This window comes from Toxotes jaculatrix, chromosome 12, assembly GCF_017976425.1.
Source record: "Toxotes jaculatrix isolate fToxJac2 chromosome 12, fToxJac2.pri, whole genome shotgun sequence".
NCBI classification, from domain to species: Eukaryota; Metazoa; Chordata; class Actinopteri; family Toxotidae; genus Toxotes; species Toxotes jaculatrix.
In genome coordinates, this window is record NC_054405.1 from 14,198,476 (window position 1) to 14,222,553 (window position 24,078).

Below are 24,078 nucleotides of genomic sequence, written 5' to 3' on the forward strand. Positions count from 1 at the left end.
GAAACCCTACTGGAGAAATCCTCACAGCATGCTTTTTTTTTCCTTCACAAAGCTGCCAGTAGCTGTGCCTGCTGTATTAGTCACATTTTGGACAAATGTGTGCTTGAGGCAAAAACTTTATGATGCAGGTTGAAAAGGAAAATACAGATGTGGGTGTTGGAAAGAATTGAAAAAGTGTTAGCAAATTACAGTAACCATGTTGAATAAATGATTTAAGTGTCATACCTTAGCCAGGGCTCACACGTGATGAGTCCACTAAATAGGCCTGCAAATTTAGCCTGGAAAGTAATTATACATAGGTTCTTTCTAGTATGGGAATAACGAATAAATTGTAATTATGCCTCACTGCAAAATTTCTTCATCCAGGAAATAAAGCTATTATCAAGTCCTGAATTACATGAAACCAAAAGAACAATTTGTAAAGAGATATTAGCCTCTTTTGAATCTTATAAAAGAGAGAATCCCTCTTGCTCAGTGCTCATATCTCTCTCGCTGTCGAAGCACAGTTTAAGTCCCACAGTGGTAAGTGATGGAAAGGACAAAATTGGCTACTTTCAGGACAATGACTTATTTGAAATTCAAACAACTCTTCACAGCCATTGCAGCACCTTTGAGAGATCGGGAGACAAGAGGAGTCTCTTTCATCCGACTAAACGTTTTAGAGGTGAGCCTCAGTCTTGACATTAAACAACAACAGCCGCGAATCCGGCACCACTCAAAGGGCTGTAATGGAGTCAGTTGCTGCATTTGTCTTTGTAAGCAATATGTTTATGCTAATGCTCAGTGGCTGACTTTAATAGAGGATGTAAGTGACACTCACTGTGATACGACACATGCGCACAGATGGCAATCTGTTGATTTAGACAGCAAACATTACTTCAGCTATTTCTAGGTGCTTCTGATTTGCCTGCATACAAGCCTATAATATTAATGTAATCTGTATGGTGTGTTTGAAAAGTTTATATTTCTTATCTTGCCACTTATTCCAAAAGAAATTATCAAAAAATTTTTATACAAGCTATATCTTGATTGAAGCTGTCCAGATTCCTAGTTAAAAACTCATTGTGCTTACGAATACTAGTCAACCGATAACCTTAAAGAAGGTGATCATTGAACTTTGTAAAAAAAAAAAAAAAAATAAGCAAACAAAAAAAACATCTTGTACATTAGTATAAGGAACAAAATCAGATATTTTTTAACTAACTGTAACAAAGAAAAGTATGCAAAAGGTTGTTGAGTTGGGGTTGTATTTTTGTGCTTGCCCTAATCCCCATCTTCTTCATCCCAACAGGCAGCAAGGAAAATTAATCTGAAACCTACTGTGCTCAAAGGTGTTTGCAGTTGAGACACTGAGACATCTTTCCTTTCTCACACTGCCAGTGGCCCTTTGGAAACACTTACCATCTCAGTGCTCCCATCAGCATGTGCATCTGAATTTGCCACATTCAGCAAGACAACTCCCAAAACACACACACACACACACATGCACACACACACAGTGAACCTGAAACAGCACCGCAATTCTGGGACCTTAGTAGTATTCCTTTGCTTTTCTGATAATAAGAGAGTCCTTGGCTCCTTTTTCATTTCCAATCTCTGAGCTCTGCACTGGAAATGCCATGAAATAGACCCCCAAGCCCGACCCCTGGTGTGATATGGAATAACCTGCAGAGAACATCAGCTGTTGAATTTGATGTTCAGTGCAGCTTTTTACTGCTGCTCTTTCCGAAAAAAGGTAGGTAAATGAAAATGTGAGCGGTTTGAAATTTAAATGCTTTGCACAGGCATGCATTCACTTACTGTTTGCAGAAATACATACAAACACAGACTCACACAAGCACTAGTACAGTGTGTGAACGCACAAATGGACAAGGCAGCCCAGTGGGCAGACGGATAATGGAGGAAGACTGTGTAAATCCCATATGTGCTTAATCCAGACACTTACAAGAGAGTGTGATTCATACTCTATTACACTCGACTAATACAAGCAGAGAGACGCGTGGGGCACAATCATTTCAGCAGGCATGAACCAACAAAATAACACCCATGAATCCTATTTATGGGGACTTTACTGAAGAGGGTGTGAAAGGTCAGGAATAAACCCTTTGTGCTTATTAGCCATTAAAAACATTGGTGGCTTTGTGCCACACCCACAACTTCCGTGTGCGTATTTGCGTGTATTTGTTAGTGCCTTTGTGTGTGTGTGTGTGTGTGTGTGTGTGTGTGTGTGTGTGTGTGTGTGTGTGTGTGTTTGTGCATCACTGTGTCTGCGAATGTGTGCACAGATAACAAGGCTCTGCATCCGATTAATGGAAGGAATTTCTCTGCAGGAGCACGCAGGTCTCCACTATATAAACTGTTTATTATACAGAGCCTGGACTCTTTTCTGCAGATTGCATTATTCTCAGGCTGTTTTCTCGCAGGTAGTGGGGTGTGAGATTGATGAGCCTGTTAAAGTCCTATATAACTAAGCTTTCTTTTTTTTAGTTTGTATAATGTACTGTATTTTAATAGTTTAATAAAGACAATATTTTAGCTTATTTTATGCTGGATTGTTAAACATTGCAAAATGCACCTAAACAGTCTGAGTAAACACATTTATTTGTTTTACATATTTTCAAGTGGAGTCATTATCATTGGCCTGTCAGGGTCAACTACTGGGGCTATTCTTATATAAATTGTTTCCTTCGTTTCATGCTGGACTGTAATCTTTTGCAATACTACCATAGCCCGCTCCTTGCACCTCTACCGATCTCGAAATCCGGCCAAATTACACCCATATTTATCCATCCATTTCTGCTCTCCAACTATCCAAATAAACACGACAAATAGTTCTAACACTGAAGTAAAATGGACTGCACACAAACAACCAAACAAACAAACAGAAACATTAAAGTCTAAATTGCTCATGGCAGGTGATGCTCTCTGCTGCTCATCCTGTTTTAGACAAAACAAGTCAGAAAGCGAGCTGGCCATATCTATCTCACCAAGTGTTCTCCTTAGCAGAGGGGTTTATGGATGTCTATGAATGTGTGTGTGTGTGTATGGTTGAGAGATAAAGTAAAAAATAATAATAGCCACATATTATTCATCCCAGGTAGAAAGGTTTTTAAAGACTGTATGAAAACAGGCTTTAGCATGTGTGCGTGTGTTTTTCTGTACTGTGAATGCACTTGCTGTGAGGACAGGAAAACACAGACACAGGAAATGTGGGACAGATGCTATGACACAACAAAGACAGCACCTTATTCGAGTGACAAACACACAGGAATACAGAGGGGTTTTTTTTCAGGTTGCTCTCCAACCTAAAAAAAATAAATAAATAAAATGTGTGTTTTGTGCTTTTCTCAGCTACCACAAATCTAACACAGGGAATACTCTGTAAGACTGCATCTATCCTGTGGCTGCTGTTGTCTGTCAATTTCCAACTCACCTTTCTTGTCCCCAAAAAAGAGGGTCTGCTGTGCCGGGTTTGACCACTGGAGGGAGGTGTTGTCATTATACTCCACACGGCAGGTCAGGTTCGCCGTCCCACCCTCTGTCACCGTCACATTCTGAACCAGAGGGTACTGACCGCTGATGCCTGCAGCATGAAACATGAGAGAACAGAGTTAGAGGAGATGTGGATGCATCAGGAGGCAGAGAGAGAAAGATACAGACGTAGACAGAGGGAGACAGATGGTACATTTTTATTGCTTGATTTGTGAGGTTGCTTTGTTGATTAAGTTCATTTAATATATTTAAATTCAGTATAACAATCATCATATAGAATTAAAACTAGTCTATAAAGTAATGTGGTTTTCATCCAGTTGGTTCATAAAGACATACATAAAATTAAGAAAATACTTTTCTGTCGCTGGGGGAGTAAATCAACTCACACTGCAGGATGAAGAAAGGAAATCTGCTTTATGTCTTGAAAAAAAAAGCTAAACATCCTAATTACAAAGCAAATGTTCATGCAGGATGGCCAGTCTCTACTGTGTGCTAAATTGGACCCTAACATAGAAGAAACAGGGGGCATTTTGCCTGCAGTACCATTCCTAAAACCTCAGCTACACAGGGAAGACCAATTAAAAACCGTTCTCTGTGGACTCGTGTGCATGTGTGGATGATGGTGTGTGTAATTCCCTGCATCGAATGAGAGAAACGGAGAGACAAACAGTGTTACATACACTAATTCTGCGCGAGAGCTAGTTTTCAGCACCACGGACAGGTCGCTTTTGCAACTGCTTCGTCAATAGCTGCCTGCCAGTTTTCAGAACTATGGACAGCTCACACTACTCCGTGTGTGTATCTGTATAGCTATACAGTGTGAGGGCTGGTTTGAATTTAAAACCATTGAAATGAGGACATTTTGAGAGAGTGAGGATCTCACCTTAAAATGGCTGTTTGTGGGTTAAGACTTGGTTTTAAGGTTTGGGTTTGGGTAAGGGGCTAGGGAATGCATTATGTCAATGAATGTCCCCACAAAGATAGATGTACAACGTGTGTGTGTGTGTAAAGGAGGCTGAGCGAGCGAGAAAGTAAGCAAGTAAATAATAATAACCATAAATCTATTTCTGTCCTCATCCCCAGAGGACAGGTTTTAAGGACTGTGTGAATAAAGTCTTAGGTAAGAAAGATTATTCATCCCCAGCTAACTCTCCCTTCTTAAACTACCATGTCCCCAGGAAAAGATCATAAAAACTGAAAAAAAGTAAAACATATATTTTAGGGAAGAAAGAAAGAAGAAATATTCAAAAATTAAGAGTTTTTAAATGCCACAACTTCCATTTCTGTGTGATTCTGTCTCAAGTTTCTCTCTTCAAACACTGTTAATGCATTTGATCACACTATAATTATCAGCGGCCAATTTTGTGTTTTCCTTACTTCAGTTAATGATTGCACGGGAAAGATAAATAAACCCTCCAACTGTGCTTGTCTACGGGGGTTAGCAGGTGAGGAAAACCCCATCACAGAGAGACCTGTGGTGAAGGACGTGTTGAGAGGAGAGAAGATGAGGTGAAGGAGGGAAAGAGAGGTAGAGAGAGGTAAGTCAAGGAGCACGGGTCATTTCCAGTGTTGATTAAGGCCTCCCGAGGTTAATCATGCATGTGAGAGATAGAGAGGAAAGAGGAGGGAAACGGAGGAAAAATGGATCTGCGCTATGGGAGGCTAGGAATATGTTTTATTCATGAAAGTTTTGCATGAGGCATGATCTGCCAACGATTTACCATCCTCCTGCGCCTGCCCTCGCTCTCTTTATTACTTCCTCTCTTTAAATCACTTACTTTTTCTCATTTTTCTCACTCACGCAGTTGGGCAACATACAGCCCACTGTGATACATTTTATTTCTTTTGTGCCGGCCACAAAGGGAAGTTAATGGTTTACCACCATACTGAATGGTAGCAACGAGGCTCTGCACAATATGACGTAGTGTGTGATTTTAGTTCATTACTGCAGTGGATGCGTCACTGCAAAATGTCATTGAAAATGGAGACACTCTGGGGATGTGCTCGCTTGTTGTATTGTCAACTCTTTACTCATCTCTGAAAATATAATCTGCTAGTTTGTTCTCCAAATGATCTGCTTTTGACAAAGAAGGAAACATAGGATTTGAGTGATTTGTAGCAAAGTGCTACACATGCCTCTAGACAAAATGGGAACTTCCAAAATATGTGCTATCAGTCCAGATTTTCATTGGAGACTATGAAACAAGAAAACAACACATTACAATTGTTTGTGAATTGTACTGCAAGAAACAAATATGTGGAAAGATGTATAGTACATACTGTACTGTATATGGATATGTTTTGAGCAATATTTCTTACATTTCTGCACAGGTTAAGATGTGGTAAAACAAAGAATGAGTGATGCAGAGAAAATCAATGATGCTGCTGTAAAGATTTTCTTAGAACAGTCAAAGCTCTATACAGTACAGGTGTCACACCTGAGACCATGTATCCATTTCTTGCGGTAGGTTTACTGATCAGGATAAAAGCAAAAAGAAAAAAAAAGTGAAATATTAAAGTTTCTTTTTGCCTTCCTTTCCCCCTTCTCCTCTCCTCTCCGGTGCTACTTGTGCCTACACAAAGTTACAATAGTCTGGGGATTCCTAACCCTGCCTAAGCCCTGCGTCAGTGTCTGGTGCTACACGTCCGGTGGGACTGAAAGGGCCAAAGGGGCCACAATGATGGTTATATTAGAACAGTGCAGTGCTCTGTGCGCCTAATTGGCCAGTGGAGTAGGTTCTTCCATTCTCCCCTCTGGCCACCCAGACCTGATTTAAATGTATCTCCTGAGGGAAGAAGGCAGCTGCTCTCTCCTGATTTCCATGTCTAAATTTAGGTCCTTCCCTCACTCCAACTCCACTCTTTCTCCTACTTTCAGCTTTCTTGCTCTATCTTTTCCAGTTCACATCCATTCCACTCAATTCCCTTCTCTCTGTTCCTCTCTCTTCCTCTGTCACGTTTCCTCCTCTAGTTGATCCCTGAAGGGTGGCATTTCCACTTTCTTTGTCTCTCATTTTCATATTCTCTCTGCCTCCCAATGCTCCCCAGCCTTTCAAATTTATCTTGATCCTACCTCCTTTCTTGTGCTCAGTTGTGCTCTATCTCTCATGGAGAGAGGGGTCAGTTTAATTGCCCTCCACTTTGACTGACATGCCAAGGGTAAGCCAGGTCAACAACGTCCTGATCTGTATGACATTATGAAGTAATGACATAATAAAATTAGCTTTGCTTTATTTTAATATATATGCCACCTTAAATGGTATATGCTATAGAGCAATGAAAGACTTTCTATTCATTTGGGATGGAGACTATTGCAATGCGGGTTACAGCTGCCTCTAAACAAACAGCACATCATTATTTCCTCTAGAGACAAGAACCTGATCTCATTCTCATGCTTCACCCTCCACACAGCTGTCTCCCTAGATGAGTTGAATCTTAAGTTTTAATGGGACCACTCAGTACCTTCCCTCCCCCAGTATAAGCACTGGCTACTAATCAAGGCTGGCCGCAAAGCTTTCGCACAATCATTTGGACTTGTGCCTCCCACTGCACAAAGCACTGCATCCAATATTTCTCAAAAGACCAAATTACTACTTATCCCAAAAGTATATGGCTGTGCCGGCCAGTGGAGATATTCACAGAGCACAAAGGCACATTCAGACACACAGTACATGTTGCCAAAGCAAAGTACCGGACAAATAATACTGATAAGAGTATCCTGAATGCTTCCTGTCTGCTCTCTGACATGACCTTTCAAGCAAGAGCAGCTGAGTCTACTAACCTTTCTTATTTAGGCATTCAAGGAGCAGAGAAAAAGAGAGAGATGCAGGCAGACAGACGGACAGCCTGGAGCTACTGACCTTTATACCAGAACTGGAGCTCAACTGAGCTGTAGAGCTATGATGTATGGCTGAGAATACAGGATTACAAAACAGATAGAGGTAGTGCACAGTTTTGATTAGCTGAGTCACCTTTTAAGCTTGCCGAAACATAACTGACAATTTAAAGTGATGTGACTTGGGGTCACATCACTGCAACTTTAAATTTAATGGATAGTTCCAGTTTATTATAGCTCAAACCTTATTTTCGCAAAGTTAACCATAATTTCTATCTGTCTTCTGTCTGTCATGAAAATACTCACCAAAGTAATTTCTGAGATCTGGCTACACGGTCATGTTGCAACTAAAAAGCAAGCAAGAGCAAGAACTCTTCAGACAGTCTGACAGCCTAACTAACAAGCCAACAGTGGAACCTGAGTATTTGCCATATTGTCTGGAGACAAAACCTAAAGTTACCACACACATAATGCTGGTAATGATCTAAAGCTGCATGCATGCACAACATATGTACAGTATATGCATCACACTATATAGACTAGTTAGTCTATATAGTGTGATGCATGTTTAAGAAGGACAGATTGGGTCATAACTTCTCTTTAGATTCGTTTTGTCTTCCACACGTGAGTTCTAATGGGATTGTACAATGTTATTCTTACTAATATGAATAATGGCAAAAACAACCAACATAAACCCCAACTTGTAATACACTGGAATTACTCTTTAGATAAAAAAAAATAATCATTAATTAAAACATAATCAGACTTTGTGAGACTCATCATTTATACCTGAACAAGAGCTACACAGCCTTACAAAAGATTATTTCATTATTATTGTTACTTAAATAAAGGTAAAAAGGTAAAAAAATATGTTGTTAAAAGGAGCATGCCAATCCACATACAGGCACAACGGCACAGCACTGTCTTAAACACTCACTGACATTGTAAAGTATGACCTCAAGTTGCTTATTGTTCAAAAAGCTTTCCTCTCTGAAGATCATGAATGAGATGCAAAAGATTACAAGAGGACATGACACCTTTGCCGCGGCCAGTTAGTGTCTATAAGGTTACACAGGTGGCTGCACAGCTGGGTACACAAGCTTCTCAGACTGAGTGATTCTCAGGCAGCAGGGTGGCCTAGTGATTGGAGAGACTGTGCAAGGTCAAGAGTTTGATCATCTCAAGAGCTGGTATGAATTCATCAACCAGACATGTATCCTGTCACAGTGTCCTTGAGCAAGAAAATGTATCCCCAGCCTCCTCACAGGTCTAAAGCTTCAGCAAACCAGTGAAAATACAAATGTACTGTAACTTTCAGGCAGGGATTTTTTTTTTTTTTTTGTCCTGGGCAAGAACCAATTTTAGCTGATAATATGGAAAACAAAATGTTGCTAGTAACTTTCTGGAACAGAAGCTAACATATCAGACAAGTGCATCATCACTCCCTGCCCTCCCTCTGGGACTCTTCTTCCAACTGTGACAATTTTCACACAAACTCCTTCCTTTTTCTCAGGAACATGTCATACACACAGTCTTGTTTCTTTCTCTTTCGCTATGACCTTTTTCACGCCTTCTACCAACATGCATCCCAAATCCACGTTGCATCTCAAATGTGATTTGTCAACATTTCATAACACTATTACACCTGGCGTGAAAAATGAGTCTCCAGTATTCACATTGAAATTAAATTGCATGTTCCTGTGAAAAATAGTAATCGCCAGTGTGACAAAACTATATATCAGTCTTTTTAAACGAGAAAGCACTAGGGGTGTTACAGCTCTGTATGTAATTTATCTTTTAAACCTCCTGAAAGAAGATGAGAAACTGAAGTCTGGCTTGACACATGGCAATAGCAATACCCACATATTTGCAGCTGTCAGTCGTCTGCAAGTCAGAATATATTGTGCAGACGGAATAAAAACACAATTAAATAAATTTCCAGCATTTTTTTTTAAATCTTTTTTTTGGAAAGTTATTTACACTGCCTTCAAGGCAGCCACAATGTATGAAGTGAAAATAGTCTCAGTTTATCTTTCATGCACCTAGGGACACGTGCAATTGCCCATGAAAAACTCAAAAAGTTTTATTGATATACTATCTGAATATCATCCTGTAATGTGGGTCCAATTTCCCCCTCTTTTCTTTTTCATTTTTGTTCCCAAAAACAATTGTTTGTCTGCTTTTGTTTGAACTATTTTCTCAGAAGTTTTTGCGTGTTTCTCTAAAGCACATCAAATGAAGAGGCACCTCCATCCGGCCACATTAGTGCTGGTAGCCCTGGAACTCTTGACAACGTGAAAGAGGAGGATCACATATAGACTTGATTTTATCTTCCTCTTTATTCAAACAGCATGATGCTAAATCAAAGCTTTAAATTTCTGCTTGTGCCTCTGTGAGGTGCCAAACAGGAGCACTAAACAGGAAACTGCTTTATACACATTCACAAACATCACACAGGGCATCCTAAAGGATAATCACACCATTCAGCAATCAAGTCATCAACCTTCTCACATGCATTGTTATTCGCCTTTGGTTTTCTCTCTCAACAGATCTGAGGGGTCCTGAAGTAGAATAGGAAAGAGGAGTTCAGACATGTAACCTGGTGTCAGCCCATGGAGTAACTTAAAAACAAATTAAAGAATCTTAAAATCAGTTCTGTACAGTCCACTGCAGTCAGGAGTCTTGCTGCTGCATTTTGAACCAGCTGCAGGTGAGATAAAGCTGACTGGCTTCCTACCTAGAGAGAATTTCAATAATCAGAGAATTGCAATAATCATGGCAAGAAGATAACAGAAAAGCATGCATTATAGTCTGGAAAGGAATCATTTTTGCAAGTGATCTAAGATGAGTTGTTTTTTTAAAATCCAATTTTAACCCAGAGTTTAAGATAAAACAGAGATTTCTTAAATGGAAGTTAAAATTTGATGACAGAGGCCCAGGAGTATTGATTGTGGCTGTTAACTAGTCTACAGGACTGAGGATTAAGTTTTATTCTGGTTAAACCAGAGGAAGACAGGTACAGCTGGTGCTGTCTTTATAAAAATGGTAGGGGACATTGTGTTTTCTAAAAATAGGAAGCACATGAAGTGAAAATAAACAAGGGCCTAATATGGAGCTCTGTAGTACTCCACAGGAGACGGATGCAGAAGATGAGGACACATTATCAACTCTAAAAGAGGCTGATCTGTCTTGAAGGCAGGAGGCAAACCACTGAAGGGCCTCTCCCTGAATGCGATGCGTAAAGCTGTCCAAGAGGATGGAGTGATCAACTGTGTCGAAGCCAGTGGAGAGATCTAAAATAATTAAAATGGTGTGATTTCCTAAGTGTACAGACAAGAACAATTCAGTTGTCACCCTGAAGAGAGTGGACTGTGTCCTATGGTGCTATCCTAAAACCTGATGGAAATTTGTGCAGGATGCTGAATTTATTGAAAAAGGAGATGAGATGAGAGAAAGTGACTTTTTACAAGAAGATACAAATGAGAGCTTTGAGACTGGGAGGTAATTATTGAGAACAGATGGATCTAGGTTAGGTTTTTTTTTGATCTGAGGGTGTATGACAGCATGTCTAAAGCAAGATGGGACATAGCTATTGACCAAGGGACTATTAATCACTGATAAAATACTTGGCCCAACGTTGTCCAGCAATTCCTTAAGTAGATGTGAAGGAATAATGTCTAGGGGCCATGCACTAGATGTCATATGTGAAATAACATGAGCCAAGAGGAGAGAGAAATTGGTTGATGAGAAGCGAGGAGCGTGAGTTTAACTCTGATGGTCTGTAATAGAGGCATGAGACTGTATGGTGTCCATTTTGTTGATAAAGAATCTTCATAAATTTTCAAAGGTATCAGGTCAATTTGCGATAGTAGGTTTCAGTATTGTATTTGTGGTGTTATTTAAGCTCTGCTTTCTTGCACTCCTGCCTAATTGCAGGGGATGTGGAGTGTTAACCAGAGCTGAACTTTGATTCCACAGCATGATGTCAGTCACGTCTGTTTTACTGAGAGTACCCTTTTGAAACTATCAAAGGAAGGTAAACAATATTAACTTGACTGTAATTAAAAGCACCAGCCAAAATTACTTTGGCCCATTCCAAATTGAAATCCTGGAGCCGTGTCTCAGACCTGGTATTGTCAAATCAAAAAATAATCTACAGCCAACTAATTGATAGCTACCAATCAATGTATAAACGCATGATGAATAAATGTATATGTAATTTCATTCATAGTGTCTATGAATTCCATTTTTAAATTTAGTAATCTTTAACAAACTGAACTCCATGAGTTAGAAATATTTATATAAATTACATTATTATTATGCAAATGTTCATCAACTGGGTTAGGCTTTGTGTGTTGGTTCTCTCCATTCCGGTTCTTATAACTGAAGTGATAAAACGTTCTATTTTTCTGCTTTGTTCCATTTGTGTTTGTGAGAGAACTGTATTTTAATTTTCATGTTGTGCGTGTGTGTGTGTGTGTGTGTGTGTGCGCACGCAAACAGGCACAATTCCAATCTAAACTTGCTCTTCTGACAGTGATAAGATTCCTGCTGTGAGCAAATTGAATGCAACCCCTGCAGAGGGTGGAGCTACCTTTGTATTCAGCACTCGCCTACAACCACCTCAGGACAGTCATTTCTGATCTGGAGATATGAAATTAATTATCCGGCACCAGAGAAGCTGGCTATGGCAGTGCTGTTGTCATTTACATACAGTAATTAGACTGGGCAGCTGTTGGTGCTGCCATCACAAATTTGACGTCCAACTCATCCCCAGGAGTCAGATCAACAAAATATCACCTACTTCTCCGTGGTGCTATTAGGTGTTGTTTAAGCACGGAGTGGAGTGACAGACAGAGGACAGTTTGGTGAGAACCACAAGCTGTCAGAGGGGAGAGTGAAGTCTTTTTGGCTTGTTTTTGAGATGGGGGAGGATGCTTCCAGTAGCATCTGGGGTGTGAAAGGTGTTAACAGACGTTGTTAAGGTAGTGACAAAACATCCAGGAAAGAATTTCTCCTATGATAGCACCTTCTTGTGTATACAAAGCACTACAAGAAACAAACATACCACGGCACACAGCTCTTTTCTCTCTTTTTTTTTTTTTGTTGCTGAGGAAATACTGCCACGGCTGAACTTTTGTGTAAAGTTCCGTTTCAGAAGTCATTCCTATATATCGTCAATTATAAAAACCCACACTCTGATTTCAAATCGGTGACCAGACATGCTCCCAGACACCATTATCATTTGCCCGGTATTCCTGCCCTTGATTCAGCCACATCAATTTAAAGGGCAGAGATATAAACCTCTGCCCATTCTCTGTGTGTAAGCTGTCTGAGTTCAAGCTCGCTCAATCCAAAATGGCCAGGGATCTCACTATCCTTTCTGAGTCAAGGGCAGGCGTCTCATGGTTTTATGACAGAGGTAAACCAGGCCTTCATAAATACTTCATACACTGCTTTTTCTCAGCTGGCAAAAGTGAGCAGAAGAAGCTGAGAGCAAAGATGAGTTAGGTAAGGACTGAAGTACATATTTTGACAGATAAGTGAAAGCAAGGTAAGAGGGAACGGAGTAAACAACTGGGGCAAGCGTAAGAACAATATCGTAAACACTTTCTTCTCCCAAAGTGGACTTGTTTCTCACATGGTTGCAGATGTTAAGCAGACATACGGAAAGTAGGCAGCTCAATTATGCTGCCTTGATTTAAGCATAAAACGTAAGCAGGTATAAGTGCATTTCTCTGTGTGCTTGTGTTTGCCTCTTTGTACATAATTGTGCGTATGCTCTATGTAAGTGCAAATAATGCGTGTGGGTTGTGTGCTGCCATTGAGAAGTGTTAGGTGAAAGCAAGTGGTGAAATATACACTAAATGTTATTTTCAGTTCATCCTTTTTAGAAATGACAAAATCCCAGTCTCATCTGTTCTATTTTAAGCTTTACAAGGACACAGAAGGCAAAGCTTTGGCTATATACAGTACACGCAGTCTCAAATATTCTGCTCCATTCCCTCTTTAAATATAACTCAGAGCAATAGCAAAGCAATATTAGCAGTTATGCAGCCGCTTGCTGGCTTAGTAAGTTTTGTAAATGAAATGTCATGAAAGCATAAGGCCAGGGAAATCAGATTTATTGTGGCTACTGAAATTCTCAAATTCTGTCAAACAGACGTGGAGGAGAAATGTACTTGACTTTTTTTCTTTATCACAGGAAGCTATTCATTTCTTAAGCTTTCATTCGGGGTGAGAGAAGGATGATCTCAGGCTAGGGTGCCATTCATGAGGGAAGTCAGACTAATCATTGCTGCCACCAAAAACTCCCCAATTCCCCAAATCAACACGACACAGTCTGATTTTGTAATGTGTGGTGATGTGTTGACAGATACTGTTCATTTAAGAGTGATCTGGGGAAATGCTTCTTGCCCTAGGGGGATCCGCAAAGTGCTAGTTTTAAAAACAGCTCTTATCATTTGGCTCGTGTGTCAGACTTACTTTGCTGCAATGCTCTTTTACCACAACTTCCAGTCAGGGCTCACAGTGGCAGGGTTGACACTGAAGATCTCTTCTCAAAGCTAAGCTCAGACTGGTCTAACCAAGCATGAGTACATCTGAGGACATAATTTGAGGAAATTCTTACAACTTGTGTGACAACTGAAAGTCATTAAAGTGTGGACTGTGTATTTTAAATGACAAGCTTTATATTCCTTTTACTCTACTAGTCGCAGAGACCACAGTTAAAAATGAATGAATTTGCCTTAATCAGTAAAAATATATAGACTAATCTCTACAATACCATGGGTTTGAAGCAGAGGTTTTCGAGCTGCGAGAGATGTGAGGCAAAGCTGCTGCATGAGGTGAAAGTGACTGGTCCATGCCAATGTTCTACAAACAACAAGAAGTTCATTATTGTCAGGCGGCTCACTAACACGGTCAGCAGTTGGAGCAGCAGCAGCGGTTGTGACACACAGCTCGTGGAGGCAATTAAGGCTCTTTAAAAACCGCAGCACCAAGTGGCTACATTTTGAATTAAAAAATCACTCCCTCTCTGAGCCATATCTCAGCCAAACACAAACATAATACACATATTTTTAGATTCAGTATGAATTACAGTTTCTGCGGATATCACTATCTCCAATGCCCGTCACTAATAAACAGCCATTATTCCTCTTGATAGAATAATAGAAAATAGTCGGCCCGTGTAGCTCCAGAACTGGCCTGAGAATCATTACATTTTTATGTTGTCTAATAGTATGAAGATCCACGGGCAGGCTGCAAACAGGAACTGCTCATAGTTAAGCTTCTATAGTGCAAATAAATATATAGGCTAAAAAATGGGGCTAAAGAGGTGGCCTACAGTGTAACTCACTGAATCCGTGGCAGTGTTGTTCTTTCTGACTGTGTTCCACAAAGCATTATGGGAACTGTAGTTCCAAACCTTGGAGCATGATTATCATGAAGTTCTTGTGAAGTGGGAGGAGCTTCTGGTTCAGGAAGTGTTTCCTTGTTCTTTATTCCCATTTCAATTTTTTCTTTAAATTATATTGAACTTTGATGATGAAACACTCAAACATGGAACTCTCTCAGGAATTCTGAAAGCTTTGTTGTTACAGTTGAGAGCAAAACACAAGCACCAAAATCTATGAAACCTAACCCAGAATTTAAAAGAAAACTGATTTAAGCTGTAAACAGATCTCAGCAGTGTAATCTTGAGCTTGCTTGCCGTTACTGGCTCACATGACAGAATTTCATGCTCGGGGATTGGATGCTTCTTGCCAAAATGCACCTTGAGACTTGTAGTTAAGTTTCTTCTGAAAATGCACAAGCCACAAGCTTGTACCTTCAACTCCATCCACTTATTATTATACTTATTGCTAATATACAGTCTTCATCTGATATCAGGAACTTTACCCATAATGCACATTGTGTAACACAACACTCTAACTCTGATTATAAATAACCACAACAGATTATAAGTGAGAGCACTTTCAAAGACATAGGTTAAAAGGTACCTAGAAACTGTGTTCTGTACGTGTGTGTATGCTGTAAACTGTACAGGTGCCATTTATCTGTGTTGTGTTTAATGAGGTTCTTTTTCATGCTCATTTGCATCTCCGACAGTGACGCCATTACGTTGTCACATTTTCTAAAAATAACCCTGATTTAATAATAACCTGATTTAATAGGAGGGGAGGGAGGAGGAAAAGGGAGACGGTATTGTACGGAGAGGACAAGGTTTTGACACGAGCAATATACCAAATCTATCACTCTACAGCAGGCAGACTCTGGAAATGACAAACTTTGCTTCAAGCACTTGAAAATACAGTATGTTTGATTTGCTGTTGTTTGGACAAAAGCAACAGTTTTATCAGAGCGGACCATTGCAGTTATTTAACAGAAGGCCAGCTACCCATTATTCTCTCAAGTAAATGTCACTTTTTAAAATACGGTCCCTTAGACAAGATACACCACATGGAAAAGTGGTGGAGAGTGCTCATGAGCAACTCACAATGAAAGAATGTGGGGTTGTTTTCCCAAGGAAACACTTTTGACTCCACTGAATGAGAATGCGCAGAAGGAGTATAGATTTTCTGAAAACAGAAAGTAGCTGGAAAGTCCATTGCCCCAACTTTTGTTTTTTCTAGATAGATCCCTTGATTTGCATTTACATTTCAGGACATATGTTTTCATGTTGGTCTATTTTTTATTTTGGCTCAGATCATGATTGTTTGAACTGATGTATCCAAGAAACACTTTGTAAAATAAACACTGCATCAAGTCCATCAATAATTAAAATTTAGGTTACGATCTGCCAAATATTCCTGCTTGTTGTTCATACATGCCGCCCTGAGCTAATGCCTATCCTCTCATTTGACTTTTTCTCAAGTCTGTGCTCAGGAAGTGATTGTATTCGAGACCCATGCTTCTGTAATCATTAGCCAAAGATGGTAACTAAACAGACGGAGATTACCGTCGTGGTTGGCTAAAATCTTTGTTTTTGAGAGGCATATTTATTGAAACACACAACTGAATATAATCAGGTTATCTCCTCTCAAATAAACACTCTGCCTCTCCTCTCTGACACTCTCTCTGATCTATAATCCATCCTCCAGTTACATACTGTCATCTTGCAGACACAGAGAGTGATGGAGAAGATTGCGATCATTGTAATTTACTGTCATCTTTCCAGTGTCTGACAATGCTAAAGGGCAACATAACACAATTAAATACTTGATTATCAATCTTTTGACCTCGAACTGTCCTCTTCAGTGTTTATGAGCTTAAATAATTTAATAGCAGATGTGAAAAATACCATCTAAGAATGTTGACACTAGTAGTGCTACCACTTCAAAACCAGAAAATACATTCTAATCCCAAGCAAACAATTTTGTCATAGTCATGTTTTCAACTGTTTGGATAATGACCAATAAACAGTGCATAGTGCAGTTTAGTGTGTTTACTAAAACACATTAAAATCACATTAAAACAAAGTACATTTGAAAGCTGAAATGAAAAGTGAAATTACTGTATGACAAAAACCTTAAAAAACAAAACTCCCCTGGGCTTTTACTGCAATATGAAACAAACAAACAGAAAAAGAAGAGAATGCAAGCAAGCAAACTAAAACATCAGATAAAGTTTTTTTGTTTGTTTGTTTGTTTTGTTTTATTTTTAAATAAAAAAGGAAATTCTGTTTCACTTTTCTGATGCTAGGCTTGTAAGGCTGAGGCACAGCAGGGAAAACGCAGCCACAACTCACCTCGAACTTTGCCTTTTGAAGCCATCACTGGAATCCCCAAGTAGACGAGGGGTTGGATGGACAGCAAGAGAGGCGAAAAGCCAGAAAACAGAGAGCAGAAAGGACAAAGACAGAAGACAGAGCAGCTGATTAGATAACTGTAGGAAGAACAGTGTGCCAGTATCTGTCATATGTATAGAGAAACGACAGTCTTTATCTTGAATGTCAATCATCAGCGCTGAAACAGCCCCCCCCCTCCTCCAATCGTTCAACCCTGAAAGAGAATGTCCTGATCTGGCAAATTGAGACCTTACAGCGTGGCACCTTTTAATTAGTTGTGTCACATCATCTGGATCATGCAAGGAAGCATGTTGCTTTCTAATGAGCTCACAAGACCCACAAGGATATGGACATACTGTAGATATCATGTGGCTGATTAGCGAATGCTGTGCTTCCTTTGATTTCTTGTGGAAACGACAGACTTTATGAAAATTTTGCAGGAGCTGATGCCTTGTGAGGCGTCTGCTTTATGTGGACATACAGGAAGTAATGATTTATGTCTGCGTGTCTGCTCAGGACAGACTATAGACATGCATGCACGCACTGGTGTGCTATCATATAAGGTTGTGAATGACAGCACTGTAATCAGTGAGGACATGTACAGACAGGAGTGTCATCTAGCAGAGAATATGCCATGACATGAGAGGGTTCAGTGAACAGCTCGGTGAAAACCGTATAGGGCAATATACAACCATGTGTAAAAACAAAAGGACAACACAGAAAACCGAGGACCTAACCGACAACACGAGCATCAACCTCTGAGGAGAGCCAAATAAACAACACGGATTGTCTATTAGTGTGCGTGTGTCTGTGTATTTGCGTGTGTATCCCGAGGGAATGACTCTTATGCTTCACACACACTGCTTTGCCAAATTGATGGATCTATTGGAATGCCTCCAGTGAGCCTGAAATGAGAGAAGAAGAACAAAGAGAATCCAACTGCAGGTGCCGAGTCTGCAGGTTATAAAAATGATTGTGCTTTCCTTTCGATTACAGATTTATAAATCACTACATGTACACAACGGATGTAGCATTCTCCATTGTGGCAGACCAACATACTGTAAATGGGTTTCAATTTCTTGTCAGAGAGAGAGAGAGGCAGAAAAAAGTTATCCTGACAACCAGCTGCTAAACAGTCTGACCACTTTGTTGATACACACATATACAGTATTGTTTTGTTTATATCTGAGTGCCATTAAATCCTGACAGCCAATTTTCAGCGGCTGATTGAGTTGATTATGGACACATTTGCCCACAGTTTTGCTCTGCAGCATCATAGTACATTCAGTGGCCCACTATACAGGCTAAATGGAAGCGGAACAAAAAGCTACAACAATCATATAGGAGAAACGTTCTTGTGAGCACAAAGCACTCAAGCACACAGGCAGCCGGTGAAAAACTCAGACCTTGCTGCTGTGTCACTGGCTAAGAGGGAGAGAGGCCAACAGAGAAACAGGGCAGCGAGTGTCACATCACTACCAACACTGCTTTCTACATGAGACTGATGGCTTTGTGAAATATTCCCTAACCAAAGTCTGACCTCGCTCTACTCCTGCCTTTCATCCCTGCTGTCAAGGTATGAGTTTCCTGTCACAACAGTGGCTCTGAGATCTCTCCCAGTCAATACCGATGGGAAAAAAGAAAAGAAAAAGACAGACGGAAAAGATGGAAAAAAACATATATGCTTTTACAGTTATTCGCTCGTAACAACAGCTGTGTATGTAACAGCTATGGGGAGAGATACAGTCAGAGAGAGACACCCATTAACCTAATCCATCGATTACAAAATGACCATCTCTCACAATACTCCTGTTTAGACAGAATGCACTAAAGACAGATAAGTAACTGGCACCTAAATGGGATCAAATCTGGCTTTTTAGCTCGATTTAGCCATAAGAAACCGAAAGAATCAAATCTTACTGTAAGTTGGAATTAATCTGCCCCAAGGTGGTCAAAAAGCACTTCATGCAGCTTTAAGTTCATTTCATGGTGATTTGAGTATGGAAATAATAGTGTCTAGAAAATCTTACATAGGGCCTTATCTTTACAAACCTGTGATCCGATGGTGAATGAAGTTTCATCTGACCTTGAAAATCAGTCCAATCAGTCCAAATCTACATTCTTAACTAGAGATACTTCTTGCATACATTTTTATATAACTGATCATCACAAATACCAGGTGATAAATACCTTAACATTCTAGATAAACATTCAGTGTTTTGTTTGTTTTCAATTTCATGTGAGGGAATAATTGTGATTTGAACATGAGGATGCATGTAAGACGCTTTTTTTGTTTTTTTTTTCAATTATTTACCAAAGCAATGCCTGAAGCTACTGGTCTAAGTATCATGTAAACACACACATTTTATCTAAGAGAATGAAAAGCGAGTGACTGTGTGATGGTTGAAGAGAAAAGCTCTGAGTTGTTAGTAGGTTGTTCTCCGTCTCTGTAACCGTCAGCGGGGAGCTGTCTTAAATAAACTGCGATAGTTCATACAGACACCACCGACTGTGACACACACACACACATACACACATACACACACACACACACAAAAACACACACACAGAAACACATAACAGTGATCACAGTATTCCCTTAGGGTGTAAGTCTCTTGGGAGGACGTGTTCTATTGCAACATCCTTCCTGTTTTCCTCTTCTTTTCCTTCTCCGTTCTTCTCCTTTGAATTTATGCTCGTTCAGGAGTTTGTCTCACCTGCCTTTTCATATTTGCTCTACCTCCGTAGTAACCCTTTCCTTACCCCTATCTTTCCTTCCCCCCCTCGGGCTACCTCTTTCACAGTGGCAGATATATTCAGCGTCTGACGTGCAGTGAAAAGCCTATGGAGATCGATGTGTGCAGCATGGCTCTCTGAGCTGTCACACGGCATGATGGAGAGTTTAGCTTATCTTTCGTACAGCAGCAGCTGTTTTGCCGTATGTTTGATGTACTCCAGGCCCTTGGAATCCCACCAATATTCCACCGGTGAGCAGATTGCTGTAAAACCTTAACACACTCTTTGTCACCTTATGACTTGGCTGTACATGGAGCCATCAATCCACACATCCACACCAGCATAAAAACAGTCAAATACATTGTGACAAATACTCATAGAAAGCCCTACACACATTTGTGGCTATTTTGATTTCAATAGAGTCATCGGCACAAAAATAGATCAGAATTAATACAAGCAAATGTATTTACATCTTATTTGATTTAGCAGCAAATGTATTTATATCTTATTTGATTTAGCACAGCTTTTGCTAAGGGCCGCAATTCATCTCAAGGTAATAAAGGAGATGGTAAACAGTGTTAATAGATGGAATCAAGCTTGCTTAACACAGCTTATTGCCACCATACTGCCTGCTTTATTAGATCTGTCTTCCACGTCCTTGTTTTCTCACATTACAGGGAGGCACACATCTGTTTGTTTTGTCATTTAATCTAGCATATTTGATTTCCACTCCTTAACACAATTATATATACATACCCTGTCCATGGTAGAATCATCTGCTCATAAGCTGAACGCCCATAAAACACACAAAAAGACGCACACACGAGCTCACAAGCACAGAGGCACACACACACACACATGCATGTGTTGGTCACACATGCACACACTTCATAACATTTGGTTCATCCCGCCTAAAGATGGTTCAGTGTTTATGGTTTCATAGAAAATGACTTCATGCTGAAAATAACCAGATCTGGTGAATCATCAGACCATGTGTGAATGGCACCAATCTGGCACCAATCTGGCCCCCATGGACTGTTTAGTTTTCTATTTTTTTATTCAACAGCACAGTGATAAACTTTTGAATGTACAGTATAGGTTCCTAATTAATGATGAAAAAAAGAGTCTGGTCTGTGTTATGTAATATGTAAATTTCCCACTTAAATTACAATAAACTACTGCCGGCATAAAACTGTAGTGTTGACTATGTGGGAATGGACTGGAGACAATAACAAAAGATCATGACACAAGGAATCCACTGTTAATTGCTGATTGCTGATGGCCTTCAGCCAAACACAGTGAGTGCACAGGGGCACCTGATGGATCGGCACCACTTTGGGCACTGTTTATATGTTGGTGTAGATCAAGTGAAGCAAAGCTAACCCAGCGACATGGCAGCTAATTTGCAAGCATGTGTTTCTTGTCTGTGCCTTTGGTTATACCGTGGCTCTTCATGTCTTGCATCAAAATGAGATTGGAGTTGAAGGAAGTGTGACCACAAGTTGAGTGGATCAGCACAGTGTTGGGGTCCCCTTATAAAATTATGCTTTCACCTAATGAGTCCGCCTGTTAGTTTTAGTGATTTCTTTGCTTTAGTTTGTTGGTTGTTTGGTAATGCTCGTCTAATATCTCAGTGTTTCTGAAATGGAAGTGATGGAAAATGTACAGTCTGTGGAAAATAATGATGTGTCCAGCATATATAAAAAGGCATTATCACACATTACACACTTACCAAAGAGCATTAATCATTTGAACCAACTGAAAAGTTTCACCACTGATATAACATTAATCTCATTGTTGCTATGGTTATTGGCAGTGTAGCATATGCCAACCAACCATGAGTATTTACTTAGAGTGGTGATTAAACTGTTGGCCACAACTATGTTTCAACTGTGATAAAGATTGTGTATGGACATCTGCCACACAATTAGAGACAAGTTTATCCTGTGGCATGGGATGACAGATGTTCTTATTCGCTGGTGAGCCAATACTAATTCAATACAGGAAGTTTTGTTGGAGAAAATAAAAACTCTGAAATTTACAGATTAATTAGAAGTATAACCAAAGTCATCTGTATTCACCTTAATTCTTACAGTTATTACAGAACTGGCTTGTGTTCTAAAACAGTTCAAGTACAATAGTAGTATATTATGGAGAGGGGCTCAGTGACAGTGGCCTGGTGGGTTTAATGTCAGGACATTTTTGCTTGCAGCTCGTCTGTCACTTCACTGTTCTATAAGAAAGGTCACAGCATGTGCAGCTCCAAAAACACACAACGTGTACACTACAACTTGAACACAACACACAAAACATGTAATTCTACAGAATGCACTGCCATATATATACTTATATATATATATATACTGCTACCGATGCACGCAGCAGACAGAGACAAGTGAGGCTACGCTGTATGTACTGCAAGGAAACCTGTACTGATCTTTTTTATCCTTTTTTTATCTGAGATATTAAACATCAAAGATGTGACATCCCACATTGCAAAAAATAAGCTTTCTTAAATATCTAATCCAAAATGTGCAACTTTCAAACCTGCAGGTGCTAAAGCATAAATGAAACTACAAGTTGTATTTCATGCCCTATGTCAGTAATAACTGTGATGCCAGTCAACAATGATTTTTACTGCGACTTTGAAAGTACTTACTGAAGGATCTATGATTTTCTCTTCATCTCTCCTTTCAGACAGATTTGTCTCAAAAGATATACTTTTAAGCAGAGGCCTGCAAGTGCTTTTCATGAGATGTAAATATATAGTGTATATGCGGCAACAAAGGGAGTCTGCCTCACTTGCATTCAGACTTATTTATAACCACAATTCACAGGCAGCCACCTGATTGCCCACTTTGCATGGTAATTGTTTATAAAGCAATTATCCACGTGACTGAAATTAACAACTTGACGTTCATGATTGCATTCTGCGTAGTTTTGTTTGCCAGAAAGGCAAATGTTCAGTCAAGTTAGCACATCTAAGCTTATGCTGTAAGCCAAGCTGCTTGATGGTTGTTTAAACATTGTGTACCTCTGTCTACCAGCAGGCATATCTGCAGCAGGAGCCATCTTTATTAGGCAGCAGAGACCCTCTAGAAAAAAAACACAGAGCCATGAGTTTGTCTCATGTTACACGCACAAGTCTGACAAACAACCAAACCCTTCTCACACAGAATAAATAAGAAGAGTCAACATGAATTATGACCCTTGGGCCTATTTAGAATTCAGAAATTTGCATAAGAGTTCAAACTTATCAGCTAATATTTATTATTTTACTTTTCCATTTGGCACTTGATGAATTCTTCATGAGTATGTTCTTGTCTAAAAACTGACAAGACAGGAGCTCCATTAATCTATTAATCCCTCTGAGACACTCACTGGACTGTAACTATGGCAGCGCCCTATCCCAGAAATCTTCAATCCACTTTTATCATGTTACTATGGGTAATATAATATGCAGCGTTTTTATTCATCATAGTGCAGCTGATGGTGTAAACGAGAGAGGCAAAGAGGAAAGAGGATCAGACTAGAAGAGAGAAGATAAAAGACAAATGTAGGATTGACTGTGGTCATCTTATAAAAACTAGCCTTTGACCGCAAAAAAAAACAAAAAACAAATACGGGCATGTGCACACACACACACACACACACACACACACACACACACACACAGCTCATAAAATTTTGCCATTTAAAGCCTTAAAGAAATTCCCCCTGGGCCCAAGAAGCACATTTCAATTTCCACAAAACACCCGAGGGATATCAAAACCATGAATCTCTCCAACAAGAAAAGTCAAACACGAATTGCTATAGGATGATGGACACACCCGAATGCAAACACGTGCACATGTACACACACACATACTGCACACTGTCAAACAGGTACTGCCGTTGGATGATGGACAGTCCAGGTACAGCCTATAACTCAGCAGATGCTTTTTGTTTCCACTGCTTCTTCAAATGAATAGTTTAGAAGGTGAAGTTATATTGTGATAGATGCCTTGGGGGTAACAAATGGCTTCCTCCAGACAAAGCTTTGAAGTGGATGCGTATGCCTGGTCACCAACCTGTAATCTCCAGCCATTCGTCACAGGGTGAAGGGACAGGAGATTTCTAAGGAAAACTTTCAGATAATACAAGCTTCATTTCTTACCCTGTGCAGAGGTCAAATCCTTACAGGATAAGGAGTTATATGGCAGTCATGCTTTATTCAGCATCAGGT

At 39.8% G+C, this 24,078-nt stretch overlaps 1 protein-coding gene across 3 annotated transcripts in view; it reads right to left on the minus strand.

Annotated features, from left to right (window-relative positions):
- cadm2a (cell adhesion molecule 2a) overlaps positions 1 to 24,078 on the minus strand; it is a 195,747-nt gene that overhangs the window by 48,547 nt on the left and 123,122 nt on the right. For all 3 annotated transcript variants that reach the window (XM_041051369.1, XM_041051368.1, XM_041051371.1), the window contains exon 2: positions 3,434 to 3,583. In XM_041051369.1, the coding sequence (XP_040907303.1) occupies positions 3,434 to 3,583 (150 nt within the window). The remainder of the gene's footprint in view (positions 1 to 3,433; positions 3,584 to 24,078) is intronic.